The following is a 21,068-nucleotide window of genomic DNA, read 5'->3' on the forward strand; positions in this document are numbered from 1 at the left end:
GTGGTGTTTCTGGAGACGGTATTATTATTGATATTTAGACAGAATGTGAAAAAGCTCACACAGCTAAGTGGCAGTGGTTTGAAAATGAAGAACACACTGGGCAAATAATGCCTACAAGGTCAACGTATACACTACAGCAGTGGTGGATACGGAATATATTATTGCTGCTTGAAAAACGTCACTCAGGTGGTGTTTCTGGAGACGGTATTATTATTGATATTTAGACAGAATGTGAAAAAGCTCACACAGCTAAGTGGCAGTGGTTTGAAAATGAAGAACACACTGGGCAAATAATGCCTACAAGGTCAACGTATACACTACAGCAGTGGTGGATACGGAATATATTATTGCTGCTTGAAAAACGTCACTCAGGTGGTGTTTCTGGAGACGGTATTATTATTGATATTTAGACAGAATGTGAAAAAGCTCACACAGCTAAGTGGCAGTGGTTTGAAAATGAAGAACACACTGGGCAAATAATGCCTACAAGGTCAACGTATACACTACAGCAGTGGTGGATACGGAATATATTATTGCTGCTTGAAAAACGTCACTCAGGTGGTGTTTCTGGAGACGGTATTATTATTGATATTTAGACAGAATGTGAAAAAGCTCACACAGCTAAGTGGCAGTGGTTTGAAAATGAAGAACACACTGGGCAAATAATGCCTACAAGGTCAACGTATACACTACAGCAGTGGTGGATACGGAATATATTATTGCTGCTTGAAAAACGTCACTCAGGTGGTGTTTCTGGAGACGGTATTATTATTGATATTTAGACAGAATGTGAACAAGCTCACACAGCTAGATGGCAGTGGTTTGAAAATGAAGAACACACTGGGCAAATAATGCCTACAAGGTCAACGTATACACTACAGCAGTGGTGGATACGGAATATATTATTGCTGCTTGAAAAACGTCACTCAGGTGGTGTTTCTGGAGACGGTATTATTATTGATATTTAGACAGAATGTGAAAAAGCTCACACAGCTAAGTGGCAGTGGTTTGAAAATGAAGAACACACTGGGCAAATAATGCCTACAAGGTCAACGTATACACTACAGCAGTGGTGGATACGGAATATATTATTGCTGCTTGAAAAACGTCACTCAGGTGGTGTTTCTGGAGACGGTATTATTATTGATATTTAGACAGAATGTGAAAAAGCTCACACAGCTAAGTGGCAGTGGTTTGAAAATGAAGAACACACTGGGCAAATAATGCCTACAAGGTCAACGTATACACTACAGCAGTGGTGGATACGGAATATATTATTGCTGCTTGAAAAACGTCACTCAGGTGGTGTTTCTGGAGACGGTATTATTATTGATATTTAGACAGAATGTGAAAAAAGCTCACACAGCTAAGTGGCAGTGGTTTGAAAATGAAGAACACACTGGGCAAATAATGCCTACAAGGTCAACGTATACACTACAGCAGTGGTGGATACGGAATATATTATTGCTGCTTGAAAAACGTCACTCAGGTGGTGTTTCTGGAGACGGTATTATTATTGATATTTAGACAGAATGTGAAAAAGCTCACACAGCTAAGTGGCAGTGGTTTGAAAATGAAGAACACACTGGGCAAATAATGCCTACAAGGTCAACGTATACACTACAGCAGTGGTGGATACGGAATATATTATTGCTGCTTGAAAAACGTCACTCAGGTGGTGTTTCTGGAGACGGTATTATTATTGATATTTAGACAGAATGTGAACAAGCTCACACAGCTAGATGGCAGTGGTTTGAAAATGAAGAACACACTGGGCAAATAATGCCTACAAGGTCAACGTATACACTACAGCAGTGGTGGATACGGAATATATTATTGCTGCTTGAAAAACGTCACTCAGGTGGTGTTTCTGGAGACGGTATTATTATTGATATTTAGACAGAATGTGAACAAGCTCACACAGCTAGATGGCAGTGGTTTGAAAATGAAGAACACACTGGGCAAATAATGCCTACAAGGTCAACGTATACACTACAGCAGTGGTGGATACGGAATATATTATTGCTGCTTGAAAAACGTCACTCAGGTGGTGTTTCTGGAGACGGTATTATTATTGATATTTAGACAGAATGTGAAAAAGCTCACACAGCTAAGTGGCAGTGGTTTGAAAATGAAGAACACACTGGGCAAATAATGCCTACAAGGTCAACGTATACACTACAGCAGTGGTGGATACGGAATATATTATTGCTGCTTGAAAAACGTCACTCAGGTGGTGTTTCTGGAGACGGTATTATTATTGATATTTAGACAGAATGTGAACAAGCTCACACAGCTAGATGGCAGTGGTTTGAAAATGAAGAACACACTGGGCAAATAATGCCTACAAGGTCAACGTATACACTACAGCAGTGGTGGATACGGAATATATTATTGCTGCTTGAAAAACGTCACTCAGGTGGTGTTTCTGGAGACGGTATTATTATTGATATTTAGACAGAATGTGAAAAAGCTCACACAGCTAAGTGGCAGTGGTTTGAAAATGAAGAACACACTGGGCAAATAATGCCTACAAGGTCAACGTATACACTACAGCAGTGGTGGATACGGAATATATTATTGCTGCTTGAAAAACGTCACTCAGGTGGTGTTTCTGGAGACGGTATTATTATTGATATTTAGACAGAATGTGAACAAGCTCACACAGCTAGATGGCAGTGGTTTGAAAATGAAGAACACACTGGGCAAATAATGCCTACAAGGTCAACGTATACACTACAGCAGTGGTGGATACGGAATATATTATTGCTGCTTGAAAAACGTCACTCAGGTGGTGTTTCTGGAGACGGTATTATTATTGATATTTAGACAGAATGTGAACAAGCTCACACAGCTAGATGGCAGTGGTTTGAAAATGAAGAACACACTGGGCAAATAATGCCTACAAGGTCAACGTATACACTACAGCAGTGGTGGATACGGAATATATTATTGCTGCTTGAAAAACGTCACTCAGGTGGTGTTTCTGGAGACGGTATTATTATTGATATTTAGACAGAATGTGAAAAAGCTCACACAGCTAGATGGCCACTGGGCAAATAATGCCTGCAAGTGCACTACTATTGGTGCACTACTATGAAGAACAGCAAACAGCACTGGACACCTTAAAGAACAGTAAGATAAGTAAAATAAAAAAAAAAAATTATATGTATATTAAAAAAAAAAAATATTCTCGGGTTGGTGCTGCTGAACTACTAGGAGCAGCACAGTAGCACACCAGTCCCACTCCCCAACACTGCTAGACTAATAGCACTTGGCTGTTTAAAGTAGCAAAGTAAAACAACAAAAAAGAAAATAAAAGCAGTCCTTACAAGGACTATTGGGTTATTACAGCAGTCAGCAGATGAGATCAGAAGAGATCAGTGCCCACAGCAGGCAGCTACATACAGAGCACTGCAGTAGAAGGTAGATTACTAGCCAGCAAAGCTACCCTAAAATGTCCCTCAAATCCCTGCAGACTTCTGTCCCTCCAATACAGAGCAGTATCAAGTAGATTACTAGCCAGCAAACTTACTATCAACTGTCCCTCAAAGAAATCAGTGAAATCAGTAACAGCTCTCTCCCTACACTAGCTCTTGCAAGCACACACAGGCAGAATGAAAAAACGCTGCAGGGCTTCAGTTTATATATGGAAGGGGAGTGGTCCAGGGGGTGTGGGGGTGGTCCAGGAGGGAGAGCTTCCTGATTGGCTGCCATGTATCTGCTGGTCTGGGGTGAGAGGTCAAAAAAAAAGCGCCAGGTAAGGCGAACCCAAAATGGCGAACGTCGCGCGACGTTCGCGAACATTCGGCGAGCGCGAACAGCCGATGTTCGCGCGAACAAGTTCGCCGGCGAACAGTCCGCGACATCCCTATTCCGGGGCGGTGTAGTTTTCTCCTAATAGATACACTGGCCTGGGTTCAGGTAACTACATGCTCTTGGAGCTGCCTAACTTTTGGCATCCCCAAGTAAGACCTTTCCTTCTCCTTTAAGTCAGCCTGCGCATGCAATGCCTCGGGGTTATAGTCTTCTGATGTTTCTCCCTGTATGAAGTGTGAGTAGTGCAGAGTCTTTGCACAACATCAGTTGTGATGCATCATATGAAACTTCCCTTGGCAACCGCATGGTGATTGGATTTGGAAGTGCACTTTGCACACTGTGGTAAGAAAATGGACCAGAGCTTGACATGGTTTAAAGTGAGCAGTTCAGAGATCATTGTGTCAGTGGGTGTATTGTTAAGGATTACTAAACAAATGAATACATTCTCTGGATAACTGACACATTCTTATTCAATTTAATACATGAAAAATGTGTTATCTTTTTATCCTAATCATATATAAATCATTTATCCTAATTTTCTGCAGAGGAAGAAAATACATCATAATGCTTTTTTAATTCCTTCCTTTGTTTTGCATTGATATCCATTTTGTGACCTGCAGATTACTGCTGTGACCTGTCCGTGCTCTTTGGCAGCCGCTGTTGTATAGTTATATAGTATGTTGGTGTGTATGGCTTCCCAAATCTTCAGTAACTGACTGTACCTTGCTAACACTATAGGGCTCATTTGCACAAGTTAAAGGGATACTGTCATGGGGAAAAAATTATTTTCCCAAAATGAATCAGTTAATAATGCTGTTCCAGCAGAATTCTGCACTGAATTCCATTTCTCAAAAGAGCAAACAGATTTTTTTATATTCAATTTTGAAATCTGACATGGTGCTAGACATATTGTCAATTTTCCAGCTGCCCCAAGTCATGTGACTTGTGCTCTGATAAACTTCAATCACTCTTTACTGCTGTACTGCAAGTTGGACTGATATCACCCCCCTCCCTTCCCCCCCCAGCAGCCAAACAAAAGAACAATGGGAAAGTAACCAGATAACAGCTCCCTAACACAAGATAACAGCTGCCTGGTAGATCTAAGAACAACACTCAATAGTAAAAACCCATGTCCCAGAGACACATTCAGTTACATGGAGAAGGAAAAACAACAGCCTGCCAGAAAGCGTTCCTCTCCTAAAGTGCAGGCACAAGTCACATGACTGGGGGCAGCTGGGAAATTGACAAAATGTCTAGCCCCATGTCAGATTTCAAAATTGAATATAAAAAAATCTGTTTGCTCTTTTGAGAAATGGATTTCAGTGAAGAATTCTGCTGGAGTAGCACTATTAACTGATGAGTTTTGAAAAAAAACATGTTTTCCAATGACAGTATCCCTTTAATGTTGGCCCAAGCCAGCCGGGTGCCCTAGGTAACATGGCCAAGACGTGAACATCCCCCACCCCAAATGTGTAAACGAGCATGTGTGGATGAGCACACACATTGACAACCGAAGGAGGTAAACAAGGGCCCCTGCATTGTAGTGGTTTTTTATAGAATAACGTTCATCTCCAAAATGTTATATACCGAACATAGTCAGGGCCGGGGCTATGTATTCTGGTCGTCTGCCTTGGTTTAAAAACACAAAATTCAGCTTTTAAAGGTACCTGGAACGGCTTTTTGCTGCCCCCTGGTAACACAATCTTGGCAGGGGGTGAAGCCATGATGTCAGAGGGGGCAGGCTATTGACGTTGCGGGAAGAGTGAAAGACATCAAGGTGGGCAGAGATATGACGTGGAATGATTGGCTGATCACCATGTCAATCAAGGGAGATCCTGTCCGGTTTTCCATATTTGGAAAATCAGGCAGATTGTCTTGACCCTGGCAGCACTCCTGAAAACTGGGCTGTCCCAGTCAAATTCAGACAGGTGGCAAGCCTATGTGTACTCCGCCTTGCTCCACAATTTTTATTTAGAGTGAGGTGCAGAGAATAAACACTAAGGGGCATCCATTTACATTGCTTACTAACACAGTAACATGGTAAGTTAGTTGAACTGAAGAAGCTGCTCGGATGAGTAGTGAAACGTCTTCAATGATTACAAGCAAGTCCAGTTGTTTTAGATTTACCTATAATAGATATAGTAAGTTAGGTTTAAAAAGGATATCAAGTTCAACCTTTTTAAATCTATATATAACCTAAATAACTGCTAGTTGATCCAGAGGAAGGCAAAAAAATTCAGTTTGAAGCCTCTCCATTTTGCCTCAGCGGGGGTAAAAAATTCCTTCCTGACTCCAAGTTGGCAATCGGACTGGTCCCTTGTTGTACTATAAGTTACTATGAGCTTTCTTCCATAACCCTGTATTCCTTGCCTTGCTAAAAATCCATCCAACCCCTTCTTAAAGTATCAGCCAGTACTACTGATTTAGTGAGAGAATTCTACATCTTCACAGCTCTCACTGTGAAAATTCCCTTCTGAATATGTAGATGGAACTCCTTACTTCGAACGGAATGGGTGCCCACATGTCAGCATATGCATAATGCATAATCATTAAATTAAGACTGAATTGTTATTTTAAAAATATCATATATGATTTTACCACAGTAAAATGTGTATTTAACAGAGTGATGAGCAGGGCGCTTCTCATGTAATCTGTCCAAACCAAAGCACAAGCAATGTCTGAGAATAGAGTATTTTTAAAAACCGTCTCCAGCTTACTTTCTGCTTCCAGACATTCATTTTCAACTTGTTACCATATCAAAGAATCCCCAGAGGATATACTGCCACAAAATGCTACACTGCTTCTTCATTCCAACTTAATATAAAAGCTAAGTTTGGAGCGCAGACCTAGAAAATGTATTTTAATTTCTAAGGGAAATCATAGCAATATGCAATTAAATAGGGTGCCAGAGAGGAACTGAGTAATGTGCAGACGGTGTCAGTTATAAAGATTACGAGCTGAATTTAGTCAATAGAGTGCACTGGCCCCCCTGCAAAAAATTTTCAGAGGGGCCCAGTGCACTCCGATCCCCATCCTTTGGCACACTTCTTGCCTCTGCCCACTCCCCCACCTGGACTCTGCCCACTCCTCCACCAACCCCCCCGCCGTGCAGACACGCTCTCTTTTCCTGCCGCAGGTAAGGAAGCGGCTGGGGAAGGGGGTTCTCGTTGGCTATAAAAGAAGCTTCCTGTATAGTCACGCCATTGAATTTTACACTAGAGAATGATAAATTTAAGTCGGAATGCATTTCAATAAATATTGAAAGAAATCACGTAAAATTCTTAGCAAATGAGGGTAATATATCAGGCACATACATATGTGAGCATTACTTAATTTATACTGTACCTCCCCTTCAAACACCAGGCTCAATACAGATGGTCCTCCATCTCAAAACTTCTCCAGGCTTTACATTACTAATGCAAAGATCTACAGAGCAAAGTACTATTCATATGGGAAATGTCGGTATTTGAACAACAGGGGAACACCAATTCTAATCTGTGATATGAGGTGTGGGATCCGTTATCTGGAAACACTTTATCCAGAAAGAGCTGAATTATGGAAAGGAAAGGAAAGTCTGATTGACTCCATTATAATCACTAATGCAAAGATCTACAGAGCAAAGTACTATTCATATGGGAAACACCAATTCTAATCTGTGATATGAGGTGTGGGATCCGTTATCTGGAAACACTTTATCCAGAAAGAGCTGAATTATGGAAAGGAAAGGAAAGTCTGATTGACTCCATTATAATCACTAATGCAAAGATCTACAGAGCAAAGTACTATTCATATGGGAAATGTCGGTATTTGAACAACAGGGGAACACCAATTCTAATCTGTGATATGAGGTGTCAGGAGCTACCTGCGATCGAACTCTGAACTTTACACTTACAAGCTCCTGCATTTTCTCATTGAGCCACTGGAGACCTTTGGATTCTGATTCTACTGGTATGATGAAAGACTTTCTACCTTTTATGTTTTCTCACCTCCTCATCCTTCTTGCTCTACCAGGTGTTGGTAATTTGATAATTAAGGGCCTTTATAAGCCTGTTACTAATGTTACCCTGGTGCTTGATCATTGAAGCTCCCAAGCTAGATCCTGCGTACTCCTTGTTCCTGTGACTCCTGATTCCTGCTTTTGTTCCTGAGATTCCTGCCTTGTTCCCTGTGCCTTTGTTCTCTGCTACAGTTCCCCTTACCTGCTCTCTGTTGGACCTCCTGGTAATTGACCTCGGCTTGTTTACTGGACTACCCTCTGCCATCAGCCTGCCTCCGACCTCGGCCTGCCATACGGACTTGTTTTGCCATCAGCCTGCCCCCGACCTCAGCCTGTTTCTCGGACTTGCTTTATTGTTGCCTGCCCTTGACCACCAACCTGGTGTAAGAACTTATATTATTTAGCTTTTGTTCATCTGTTATTTTGCCATACTTTTCATTATTAAAATACTATTCTGCATAACATGTTTCGGGCCTATCAAAACCTCAAATACCCGCTGTACTCGTGTTATACAGCACCAAGGCTCAACTACCAGCCACTCACCTGTGGCCAAGCCTGACATGAGGTGTGGGATCCGTTATCTGGAAACACTTTATCCAGAAAGAGCTGAATTATGGAAAGGAAAGGCCGTTTCCGATTGACTCCATTATAATCAAATAAGCCATGAGTGGTAGTTTCAGAAGTTTGTATGGTATGTAGTTTATATTACTCTCCTTGAGTAGGGGTGTGTATATGCACTTTGTCATGCCCTCCTAGTGGAATCTGGTATTTATGTGTGCGATCTTCTGACACACACAGACACACACACAGACACACACACAGACACACACACAGACACACACACAGACACACACACAGACACACACACAGACACACACACAGACACACACACAGACACACACACAGACACACACACAGACACACACACAGACACACACACAGACACACACACAGACACACACACAGACACACACACAGACACACACACAGACACACACACAGCACACACAGACACACACACAGACACACACACAGACACACACACAGACACACACACAGACACACACACAGACACACCACACAGACCACACAACACACAGAGCACACACACACAGACACACACACAGACACACACACACAGAACACACACACACAGACACACACACAGCACACACAACACACACACACAGACACACACACAGACACACACACAGACACACACACAGACACACACACAGACACACACACACACACACAGACACACACACGTAGAGATCTCTATAACTTGTAAGTAGAAAGTTAAAAAAGATATTATCTCACTGCACCTTCCCATCTGCTGAATCCAGTCAGAAGCAGCTAAAACAGTCAGTTGTCAATACAGTAAGTTAGGAATCATTATTGGCCATTAAATTACCCTGATTAGTTTATTTTCTGTGTCAAAACCTGCTTTGATTATAAATGACAACATCCCTTGTTGTTAAACATTTCTATGAAGATCAGTGAGATTGAAGTCTAGAATAATATGTTACAAGGAAACATCTTGTTACTGTAGTAAATACTGTTGGTTGCATTTTTCCTCAGTAAGGTTCTCAAAACATTTAGTATAAAAAAGGCTTCATCTAATGGTTTTGGGGTTATTTTAAGGAAATGTAGGCATTGGCTGAAGGGATTTGGCTTTGTCATTGATTTCATGATGTTTTTTCTTTTAATCATTGGGGATTTTTTTTAATGGGTAGTTCACCTTTAAGTTAACTTTTAGTAGTTTTAGAATAGCTTATTCTGAGCAACTTTTCAATTGCCCTTTTTTATAGTTTTTGAATTATTTGCCTTCTTCTTCTATTGATTCTTAACAGCTTTTTTTAAATGGGGGTATATACAGAAAAGTCAAAGAAGAATACTAGGGACAACCACACCAATCTCCTAGAAAACCTCTCAGTTTGTGACTACACCACTTACAGGTATATTCAGGCCTGGATTTGTGGCAAAGGCCCAAACCTAGGGCATGCCACTCAGCTGCAACCTACAGAGCGCTGGAAATGCATACTTCTGTAATCCACAGCGATCCAATGTATGTGCGAGCGGAGGGAGGGGTGCACAAGAGCGGCCACAAGGTGCTAGGACCCAGCGCCCTAGGGGCACCTCGGGTATATTTCAACAAACTGTTTACTCTTTCCATGGGGTGTGAAGCTGTAATAAAGGCAACGGGTGATCCTAACTCTTGTAAGGTACTTGACTTTTAGCTGTTTCTGTTATTGTGTGCTGCGCTTCAGTGTGTGTGTTCAGCTCACAAAAATGTATTTACCTGTCTCCAACAATAAAGCACAGTAAAAATGGTATGTTCAGGGTCTCCCTGCAAGATGCTGACAACAGCTGCTATGAAAACGCTAATACATCAACTGCCATAGCATCACTTGTTGGATTCTTATAAATGACTTCCTTCATTTCAATGAGACAGAACCACAAAAAACAGATTGCTAATATAAATAGGAAATGTCGGTATTTGAACAACAGGGGAACATCAATTCTAATCTGTGATATGAGGTATGGGATCCGTTATCTGGAAACACTTTTTCCAGAAAGAGCTGAATTATGGAAAGGAAAGACCGATTGACTCCATTGTAATCAAATAAGCCAATCTGTAACAATAAAACAGTACCTTGTACTTGATCCAAACTAAGATTTAATTAATCCTTATTGGAGGCAAACCCAGTTTATTGGATTTATTTAATGTTTACATAATTTTCTAGTAGATTTAAAGGAGAAGGAATTCAACAGAAAACTGCCCTGACCCAGGGTTCTGCCAGCGCACCACAGAGCTATCATCTTTCTTCTTCGTTCTTCAAATTTACTTGTGCAGACGCATGCACGGTTGAATTAAATAGCCAGCTTTTTTGTTCAAGTTCCGTTCACTCTACTGCGAAACCACAGAAGAAGCAGAAAGAGGATCGATCTGTGGTGCCCGCTGGAAGAACCCTGGGCCGAGACAGTTTTCTGCTGATAGGAGCACTGGCTGGGGGTGTCAGGTAAGTAAATACAATAACTTGGGGGTGCCTAACTTGTGGCACCACCCCCAAGCAAACAAATAGTTTCTTTCTCCTTTAAGGTATGAACATCCAAATTACGGAAAGATCTGTTATCAGGAAAATCCCAGGTTATGGGCATTCTGGATAGCAGGTCCCATACCTGTACAAACTTTGCTTGGTTTTGTAAACTAATTAGTTCTATAAGTGCCTTGCCTTTCTATAGCAGGAAAGAGATAAAATACTTTTTAAGGTGCAGATTAGAGAATAATACTGTGTTTTAAAGATGGTGTAAAACATTTGCCTGAAACAGTCTATTTTGTTTTAGCAATCAAAATTGCAAAGTAAACTGCATCAGATTGAATTACCTTGTGGCTGCCCATATGGTGACAAAAGAATAGGTATTGACTTTTTTTTTTATTTATATGAATAATGCCAATTGTCTGTTACAACTCTTAAATCCATAATTTAGCCTAACCAGCCAACCTATGTGACGAGGCAATGTAATATTTCACACTTCTTGCAATTACAGGCGAAAACCAAAGCGATCCCATCGCGATTTACATTCTAGCCGGCGGGAATACAGGGGAAGGCAGTTCGGGAGATTAGTCGCCCGGACGAAGAGGAGATTTGTCGCCGGGCGACTAATCTCCTCGAATCAGACTGTGTCTCTGCCCTTAAGGCATGCATTCATTTATCTGTTTACTCTACTGTAATTCTCAGTAAAAATACAAACTTCTTCTTAAACTTTTTTTCAGCTATAAAATCTCATGTGTATAAAATACTTTTGCGGAATATCTGTGGCAAACGGAAACATCCCACCGTGCAATAAATTTAAGTGAAATCTTTATACAGCTTTAGTCTGACAGCAATGAACCAAAGTAGTACAAATGTTATATTCCTTCAAGCTTGCACAGAACTTGTTCCTGCGTTGGGTTAATTTACTGAACTTATATGATAGCCATATTCATATCTCATGGATCCAGCTGCTGCCTCGGTGCCTAATATTTCCTGCTTCGGTGTCTTAAAGGATTTGGGTTTTTTAAATATTTAGGGGGTTATTTATCAAGGTCCGAATTTATCTCAATATCGACTGCTACAAACTCCGATCTAACCCGCTCGGGTTTTTAACGCTTATTTATTATTACATTTTCCCGAAAATTACCTTTGCGGGAAAAGCTCAGATTATCACGATTTTTTGTGAATTTTTCGGAGTTTTCACCCGACAGCTCCGAAAACATTGTGAAATTGCCCAAAACCCCCGACACAACCAAAAATCAATGGACTGTTCCCATTGACTTTTATGCAACCTCGACAGTTTTGAGATGCCATGTTTTTAAATTCAGCCTCGGGGTTTAATAAATTCCAAAAAAATCGTGATTTTTTTTAAAAGCCTACCAAAAATCAAGAATTTTTCGGATTTCGGTGAATTTCAGAGCTTATTAAATAACCCCCTTATAGTAAGAAATATTTAAGTGCGTCTGTAAGAACAAAGGGCAATATCATCTTTAGAAATGTTTTTTTTAATTAGAACAAATGATATGTTTCTTTATAAGTATGTATTTTTTTCTTAAATAAAATACATGTTCATAAAGTTAAGCCTTTCAAGCTTAAATCCACTAAATAACCATTGTCTGGTGATTTCAAATGCTCTCGATGCCAAGACATCCTGTGACCATAGCAACTAGTTGCTAAGGACACGGTTTTCAAACCATAACACACAAGCAGTTTACTGAAAATAAAAACAAGAAACAGAAATATTGGAACGAATTTAGTCTGGACAACCGCGCAGATCAGTTACTACAAGATTATGTTTGTTTGTGGGCAAAAACAAATGCTATTTTTACACAAGAGAAAGTTATTTGATAAGGTAATAGCAATATGCTTTAAAAGAGAATGAAATTCATCCCATTATGTTTTATTTTCTTGTTGTATTTGTCTAATGTAAACATCAATAAGTGAATGTATAATTATTTTCCGTTTTTTTCAGCTTTTAGGAAGGCTTTTATGAAATGTGTTAACCTCTTGAATAATTCTCCCTTAGTAGTACAGAGGGATACCAAATGAGTAGTGTACATGGGTATTCTTAGGCATGACATCAATTACCATGTAGCCTTTTCTAAAAGGAGAACAAACACAAAATATGGCTAGAAATTTTATATACTGAACTTATTTCATTTTTACTTACTTCAGTAGATCCGCCAGCGTTGTCTTTGCAGCACTTCACCGAACTTCGCCAGGCGTAGATTTGTCAGGACATCGCAAGTTCATGAAGATCCAAAGTTCCGCACAAGTTACTGATCGTTTCCAAAGTTGCGCTAGCGAAGTTACGATGAGCGGTCCGAAGTTGCGCTAGCGAAGGCTAATTTGCATATGGCGCCAAATTTGAATTTCAATGGACGTGTATGCAGCAGCGCATAGAGAACACTACACAAGCGCAGGGACACTTAATAAAAGTTTATTTAGGTGTTCTAATGCCCTACCTATGTGCCCACAGCATAGTTAAGGTGCGACAAATGTAGGGGGGAAGGTTTTTTTAGACCCTAAAAAAAATTTCAATCTTTTTCAGCCTAGAAAAAATTTCAACTTTTTTACGACTTAGAACATTTTTCAACTTTTTTTTTTTTAAAACTCCTATCTACTCTATTGCATTTCGCCTGCTCTAACCTGGCGAAGTAAACTCTGGTGAAGGAGGTCACATTCAGAAAAAGACCAATATTAGTAAATTTGCGTATTTTCGGCCCCTTCGCCAGAGTGCAACTTTGCCAGCGTTAGCATTGCTGGCGAATTTTTGCCAGGATGACTGATAGTAAATTTGCTATATCTATTTTGTATTTGTATATCTATCTATCTATCTATCTACAGTATATCTATCTGTGTACAGCAAATTGTGAGACAGTCCTTAAACTCAGGCAACTGGAAGCCAAAGAGATCATATGCAGTGACTCCGCAGAAAAGAAGATGGGGAGCTACTGGGGCATCTTCCCAGCTAAAGAGCTGTGGTTGCCTTGGGCTGGTACTAACCCCCAAAGCATTATGTTCAAATTTTCATTCGGTTTAGCTTTACTTCTCCTTTAAAGGGTTATAGCACATTATAATTGGATTTTTGATACACCGTGCCAAACTCCCTTCAGATTTGCAAGGTGAATAGGCATAGAAACATTGTGAGGTTTGAATGAAGATGTTCCGTGTGCAAGTAGATTATCTGTGATCTGTGATTTATTCATATGAGGTTATAACAGGCAGTTACTTACAAGTAAGTATTACTATACATGTGCATTCTCAGCAACCATATTCACTTAATATGTGTAGCCTTAATACAAGGCATAGTAATACCTAATGCAGCTGTTTTACTTTTCTTATGTTGGTTTCAGTGCCTGCTTGGTTGTGGCAATTACATTTTTCATTCAAGCATGTATTGGTTAAAATAAGAAAACCAAAGCCTACAGTAAAGAAATGATCAAATTCATTTAAATATCCAAAAGTTTTCACAGTACATTGAAAAGAAAGAAAATGACATACCATACCTTTTTCAGATGCAGGTGCAAGGTCAATAAAACTTCTGCATTTTTCACCTTGAAGAGCAAAATAAAATAAAAAAATCTTTAATCTACTAAACACAACCAACAGCACCCTGTCTATAGCTGAACTTTTAATACATCAATTTTACATATTAACTACAGTTACACCCATAAAGAGGCAGTGCATTCCTGATATATATATTATATTACCAAAACACCCACCTGTGCCACTGGCTGATCCATTGTCATTTGCCTGAGGATAGTCACATTGTTTAGGAGCTCAAAAGACCGGTTAGGAGCCTTTGCACTATAGCAACTGATTCTTTCTTAGAGATTACAACTGTTATTATTACATAGAGCTACCAACTCACTTGTGTCTAAAATTAACCCTGAGCCATTCTAGGTTTCTCTTGAAAAATTGGCTTGGATTGCACAGATATTTGGATTGTATAGTGATTTCTAAGAAATGAACAAAAAATGGAAGAATAAAAGAAGTCTCCTGTGTGCTTTAATACAATGTAAACTATAAATCACTTCTAAATATAATATAGCGACTGCAGCATGAACAGTCATTACTCACCTACAATGTTACACTACAATGTTACACTCCCTTCTGTCCCACAGGTACTTACCAGTTTTATTAAGTAGGTAGAATGGACTTGAAGTGCTCTTAAAGGAAAACTATACCCCCTAAACAATGTAGGTCTCTATAAAAAGATATTGCATAACACAGCTCATATGTAAAACCCTGCTTCATGTAAATAAACCATTTTCATAATAATACACTTTTCTAGTAGTATGTGCCATTGGGTAATCATAAATAGAAAATTGCCATTTTAAAAAATAAGGGCCGCCCCCTGAGATCGTACGATTACACAAACAAACCAAACAAACTGTTGTGTCTTTTGCTTCCACACTTCTTCCTGTTACAGTTAGGGGCAGATTTACTAAGGGTCGAATATCGAGGGTTAATTAACCCTCGATATTCGACTAGGAACTAAAATCGTCCGACTTCGAATATCGAAGTCGAACGATTTAGCGCTAATCCTACGATCGAACGATCGAAGGATTATTCGTTCGATCGAACGATTAAATCCTTCGAATCGAACGATTCGAAGGATTTTAATACAACGATCGAAGGAATATCCTTCGATCAAAAAAACGCTGGCAAGCCTATGGGGACCTTCTCCATAGGCTAACATTGACTTCGGTAGCTTTTAGCTGCCGAAGTAGGGGGTCGAAGTTTTTCTTAAAGAGACAGTACTTCGATTATCAAATGGTCGAATAGTCGAACGATTTTTAGTTCGAATCGTTCGATTCGAAGTCGAAGTAGTAGTCGAAGGTCGAAGTAGCCCATTCGATGGTCGAAGTAGCCCAAAAAACACTTCGAAATTCGAAGTTTTTTTTATTCGAATCCTTCACTCGAGCTTTGTAAATGTGCCCCTTAGAGTTGTAGTATTTCTGGTCAGGTGATCTCTGAGGCAGCACACAGACCATCACCAAATGGGGGTTCAAGGCAAGAGATGTAAAAGGGCAATATTTACTTAAATATATATTCCAGTTTGGTTAGATTCTTTATTATGCCACTTAATATGATATAAACTAAAAATCTGTTGCTTAAGTATTCATTTTGGGGTTATAGTTTTCCTTTAAGTGTCAATGAGGACACAGAAAACATTTATAGGGGCCCATAAACTAGTATAAACACCACTGACATGACGAAAGCAATAGGTTAACAATTTTTAAAGGTGAACTGGAGGAGGCAGCACTACTTGATAGTTATTGGAAAAAGTGCTAACCCCATATGCAATAAAATGTGCTAATGACAGTGTGTTGGGAGTTTCCTTAACTGAGAAGGATCTGTGGTTTTTTGTAGATAACAAGTTGTCTAATTCTGGGCAATGTCATTCTGTGGCTACTAAAGCAAATAAAGTTCTGTCTTGCATAAAAAAGGGCATTTACTCAAGGGATGAAAACATAATTATGCCTCTTTATAGGTCCGTGGTAAGGCCTCATCTGGAGTATGCAGTGCAGTTTTGGACTCCAGTCTTTAAGAGGGATATAAATGAGCACTCTGAAATGCACCAAGATGCAGTATTCATGAAGGGTGCAGGGGGAGGCATGTAGAAGTCTCCCCTCCACTCTCTAGCTTTTGTGTAATTTAGCACGACAAAGTATGCCGGCCACAAGAAGGCCCTGCCTGCCCCGCCAATGCTGGGCACCTCATGTTGGATTTTTTATCCGGCATCCAACGCAAGCATTCCTCCAGAAAAGTGCTCTGTGCGTGAGTATAATGGGTGCACTCTTGTCCTCTTGCCTCTGGGCAATGAATACTCCCTGCCCCTCAATCTGCCAGTTTCTCTTTAGCTATAATATTTAAAGTGATGTAATTTTTGCTTCAGCCTCTATTAACATAACCCTCATGTATTTGCGTTTTTAGCTGCTGGTTCATTTGTGGGCCTTTTTCATCAGTGCTTATTAATAAGTGCTCATGAATCCTGAGATGATTCAATTATGTTTATGATAGCTTACTTATATTCACAGTCCAATGCTTATTTTTACTTCCCTTGTAATTAATGTAATGAGCCATTCTGCTTTTTATACCATTGTTTTTCTTGGAGATAAGTTTTATCTCCAGACACAAAATGATTTGTGTGAGCTCAGTATCTATTTAAAATCTTGCTGTCAGTCGCAATCACAGCCATTTAATTATCACATATTTTTCTTTATAAAAATAAACCAGTTGTACTTTTCTGCAGACATTACAATTTACATAAGCAGAGCTCTTTCAAGTCAACAGCTAGTTTCTTAGCTAGTGCTAATTGTTCCCAGTTTTAGTTTCACTTTTTTGGCAAACCGCAGCCTATTGTGTTTATGGTAGATAACAAGGAACGCAGATGGGAAAGCAGCTTGAGGCTGAGAGCTCCAGGGAACCCCAGTGCTCCAAATGCCCTTAACTGGCTGAAGGGGAAGGCAACTTTTTAGAAGTGATCCAGAGTCCCTTTGCCATCCTAATGCTTCCACGCTTATTTATGGAATAATTCTGTCACCAAATAATGTATATTCTGGGGTGAGTTAGGGTTGGAACAAAATGAATTTCATACATGAACCACCTGGCCCACTTTGATCTATTATGTATCCTACTGAAAAAAATGGCAGCATTGTAAGAAAACTGGTCTGGCCAGGAGGTGGTGGGGAAATCTGGGGCTCAAATTATTCTAGCTTTTTGTATTTAGAATTTTCTTTGCTGATAGAAATATAGAGACTTCCCTGCCAACGCTGTGCTCTGTTAAATGACAACATTTTCCATTAAGTAAGCCTTTTTATTTTAAAATCCCCAAAAAGATTCTAAGTAGCCCCCAAAATGACATATCTCTCCCCCAACATTGGGGTATATTTATCAAAGATTGAAGTTAGATATCACCACAGTCTGCTAGAGTGAAATTCCGCCACTCTCCATTTATTTCTAGGGGATTTTGAAAGGATGAACTTTCACCCATTGATAAATAAAATACTCTCTTAAAAATCCCATAGAAATGAATGGAGAGTGGTGAAATTTCAGTCTAGAGGACTATGTCAATCTCTGAATTCACTCTTTAATAAATATACCCCATTGAGTATGAAGTGCTTTCTAAGATAGAAACTGAAAACTGCAGTAGCAATCAGTTACTTCCTTATTTAGCATGAAGCTCCACCCCTTTGGTATTCTGATCCTTCCTTCTCCTTCAAATAGGAAGTCTACATGCACAGTCAGGGCTGTGATGCATACTCACCAATAATTTTACTGAAAAGCTCTGGGGTAATTGTAGATGAAACAAACACAACAACTGCAACCCAACATTTAGGGGCCCAATGATCTTGCTGTGGGACTCAATAAATAGTAACTAGTAACTAGTCAGTAGTAGTCCCTATAAATAGTAAAAATAATTATTGTGCTAATAAAGTCAGTTCATTGGGGGTCAGTGGGTTTGCCCTCTCTAACTGCTCTGCCTTGTCACTGTATGATACGTAAGTCACATAAGGTTCCTTGAAAGTAACCTAAGTGTTACATCACAACACATGTTGCATTCAAACATACATGCATTTTTTGAGAGCTAGTCAACATAAATATTCAGCAAATAATCAGACATGGATCCTATGTCAAGTGGTAAAGAACAAGAAAAGAACAAGGAATGCATTGATATCATATTTATAAAGGAAAACTGCAGTTGGTGGCATTTATTTAAGGTGCTTACATCTTAAGCCTGTTCTTGCAGCAGCCTCAGAGTTCCAACAATGGCCTGTGTTAAAGGACAACTAATAGTCAATAGCAGCAATGATCCAGGACCTCAAACTTGTCACAGGGGGTCACCATCTTGGAAAGTGTCTGTGACACTCACATACTCAGTGGACTCTGAGCAGCTGTTGAGAAGCTAAGCTTAGGGGTCTTCACAAATTATCAAGCAGAAAATGAGGTTTGTCTGTAATATAAGCTTATGCTACAGGATTTATTATTACATTCTGATGCTAATTGCACTGATTTCTGTGCTGCCATGTAGTAATTATCTGTATTAATTACTAATCAGTCTTATATTGTGACATTTCTATTCTATGTGTACTGTATATTGTGAGTGGGTCCCTAAACTCAGTAGGTGACAGCAGCACAGAGCATGTGCAGTGAATCAGCAGAAAAGAAGATGGGGAGCTACTGGGGCATCTTTGGAGACACAGATCTTTACTGCTAAAGGGCTGTGGTTGCCTTGGGCTGGTACAGAAGCACAAAATATCATGTACAACATTTCTAGCCTAATTCTTTAGTTTAACTTCCCTTGTCCTTTGATAGGCACACTTGCATCTCAAGAATTCCATGAGATTTTGCCACCAAACATTAAGAATGGCAGCATCCTCTCTGTATATCTGCCCTCATCCCCCTATACACTCCTTTCAGGGCCCTGAGCTTAACTTGGGTAATCTATTGACCATACAGTTCACCTCAAGAGCTGAGTAATTTTTTGCTGATTGCACCATGCTTCTGGAACACTTTACAACTTTGCATCCGACAAGATACGACATCAACACTTTTCTCAAAGCTCCTTAAAAACACTTTCTAGAGGAAGCACCTTGCTGATCTCCCGCTGCAGCACTACACCCATAACCAATGTACTTGTAACATTCCCATTTTGTTTCTGTCTACTTCAGTTTCCTGATAGATTGCAAGCTCTTTGGAGTAGGGACCTTATTCCAATTGTGAAATTCTGTGAAATCCCAACAGTAATTTATAATAATTGTACCCCTGTACATTTAGTATACACAGATAAAACCAAGATCTGGTAGGACCAATTTTGCAAACTTTTTGTTAATTAATATAGCCAAGTACTTATGCACAATACATATTTTTTCATGCTTCTGACAATGTAATTAGAAATTTATAAATAACATTTCCCCTAAAAAGAAGCTTAATTAAGTATCAGCTAAAAGATTTAAGGAACAATCTTGGTATAGTCCTGTGTTATATAAATTAAGGATAATAAAAAATAGTAAATAGCATCTATTTGATGTTAAAATAAACCACATAGTTCTAAAAGTATGTACAGTTCAAAAATTCCATCTCATTAATATCGGTTTCTGGTTTTTAACCCAAATTATCTTGGTTGGGTGAATATATGCAGTGTATCAGATACACACACAAACAACAACAAAATTATGTAATTATGCAGTGCTTGTTCATAGAAGAATAAGTGCTGATATCAGTCTTACATAATTTTCTACAACGTTGCAATACATGACAGATTACTAATTATGTGTCATATGATACATGTACTTTTAAAACAAGGAATGCAGAAGGAATACAGATTTTGATTTTTACAGTATTAGATTCGGAAGTAAAGATAACTTTCGAGCAGAAATGCATTTAATTATCATCTGATTCAGATTTAACTCACCTTCTCCGTTGATGTTTTCTTCGCAGGAGTACCATATACCTGTGTGAAAGTATCTGAAAAGAAACCTGTCATCTCCTGTCTCCCAGCTGTAATGAATGACATTATTATTTGTTCCATTGTACGTCTCGTTTCCAGTGTAGTTGATGCAATTTGTCTTTTTCCCTTTGCCACAGTTCGGCTTGGGCACTCTCTGTGTTCCCTCACACCAGTAGGTAGTAATGAATGCTGTGGTGGAAAACAAGAGAGCTACTAAGTTCAGGCACACAGCAAGCAGGGCTCTGTGTCTTCGGCTTGCCTTGCTCATAATTTACCCATGCCCAAAAAGCATGAACATTGAGTCCTGATTACAAAAAAAAACCTTGCAGTTCTGTTTTTCAAACATATAGCACAGAAATGCAATCCACCTCCCAACTAGTCAGCTTGGAGTAGTGAATGTCCGTTTGTTTTGCAGTGAATGTAGCTACAGGACTGTGATTCCGTAACCTAGAGATGCCACTGTGTACGGATAAGATCATATGTGGTCTGCCTCTTAGGAAGCAGGGATGCTGAGTTAGAATCTGTTAACATGAGCTCATGATATTGAGGGGATTGGAGGGAATCCAACAGGAGACACCTGCAGGCTGCAAGGCTACATTGTCGTCTATTTTGAATATAAATAAGGAAAACATACAGCATAGGCATTTCTACCCTAAAACAGGCACATCCTTCAGTTTCTAAAAATGAATAGCAGTGACCAAAAACTACAACTATAAAATTGGAATTACTTCTTAGCAGATTTGTTTATAATCAT

At 39.5% G+C, this 21,068-nt stretch overlaps 1 protein-coding gene across 1 annotated transcript in view; it reads right to left on the minus strand.

Moving 5' to 3' along the window:
- Positions 1–20,808, minus strand: part of LOC108702297 (germ cell-specific gene 1-like protein) — a 43,212-nt gene extending 22,404 nt beyond the window's left edge. Inside the window, 2 exon segments of the mRNA XM_018237774.2 lie at positions 14,364–14,411; positions 20,279–20,808. Of these exon segments, the coding sequence (XP_018093263.2) occupies positions 14,364–14,411; positions 20,279–20,582 (352 nt within the window). The 5' untranslated portion in view covers positions 20,583–20,808.
- Positions 20,809–21,068: the final 260 nt, after the last annotated feature.

Source organism: Xenopus laevis, chromosome 9_10S, assembly GCF_017654675.1.
Source record: "Xenopus laevis strain J_2021 chromosome 9_10S, Xenopus_laevis_v10.1, whole genome shotgun sequence".
Taxonomy (NCBI): Eukaryota; Metazoa; Chordata; class Amphibia; order Anura; family Pipidae; genus Xenopus; species Xenopus laevis.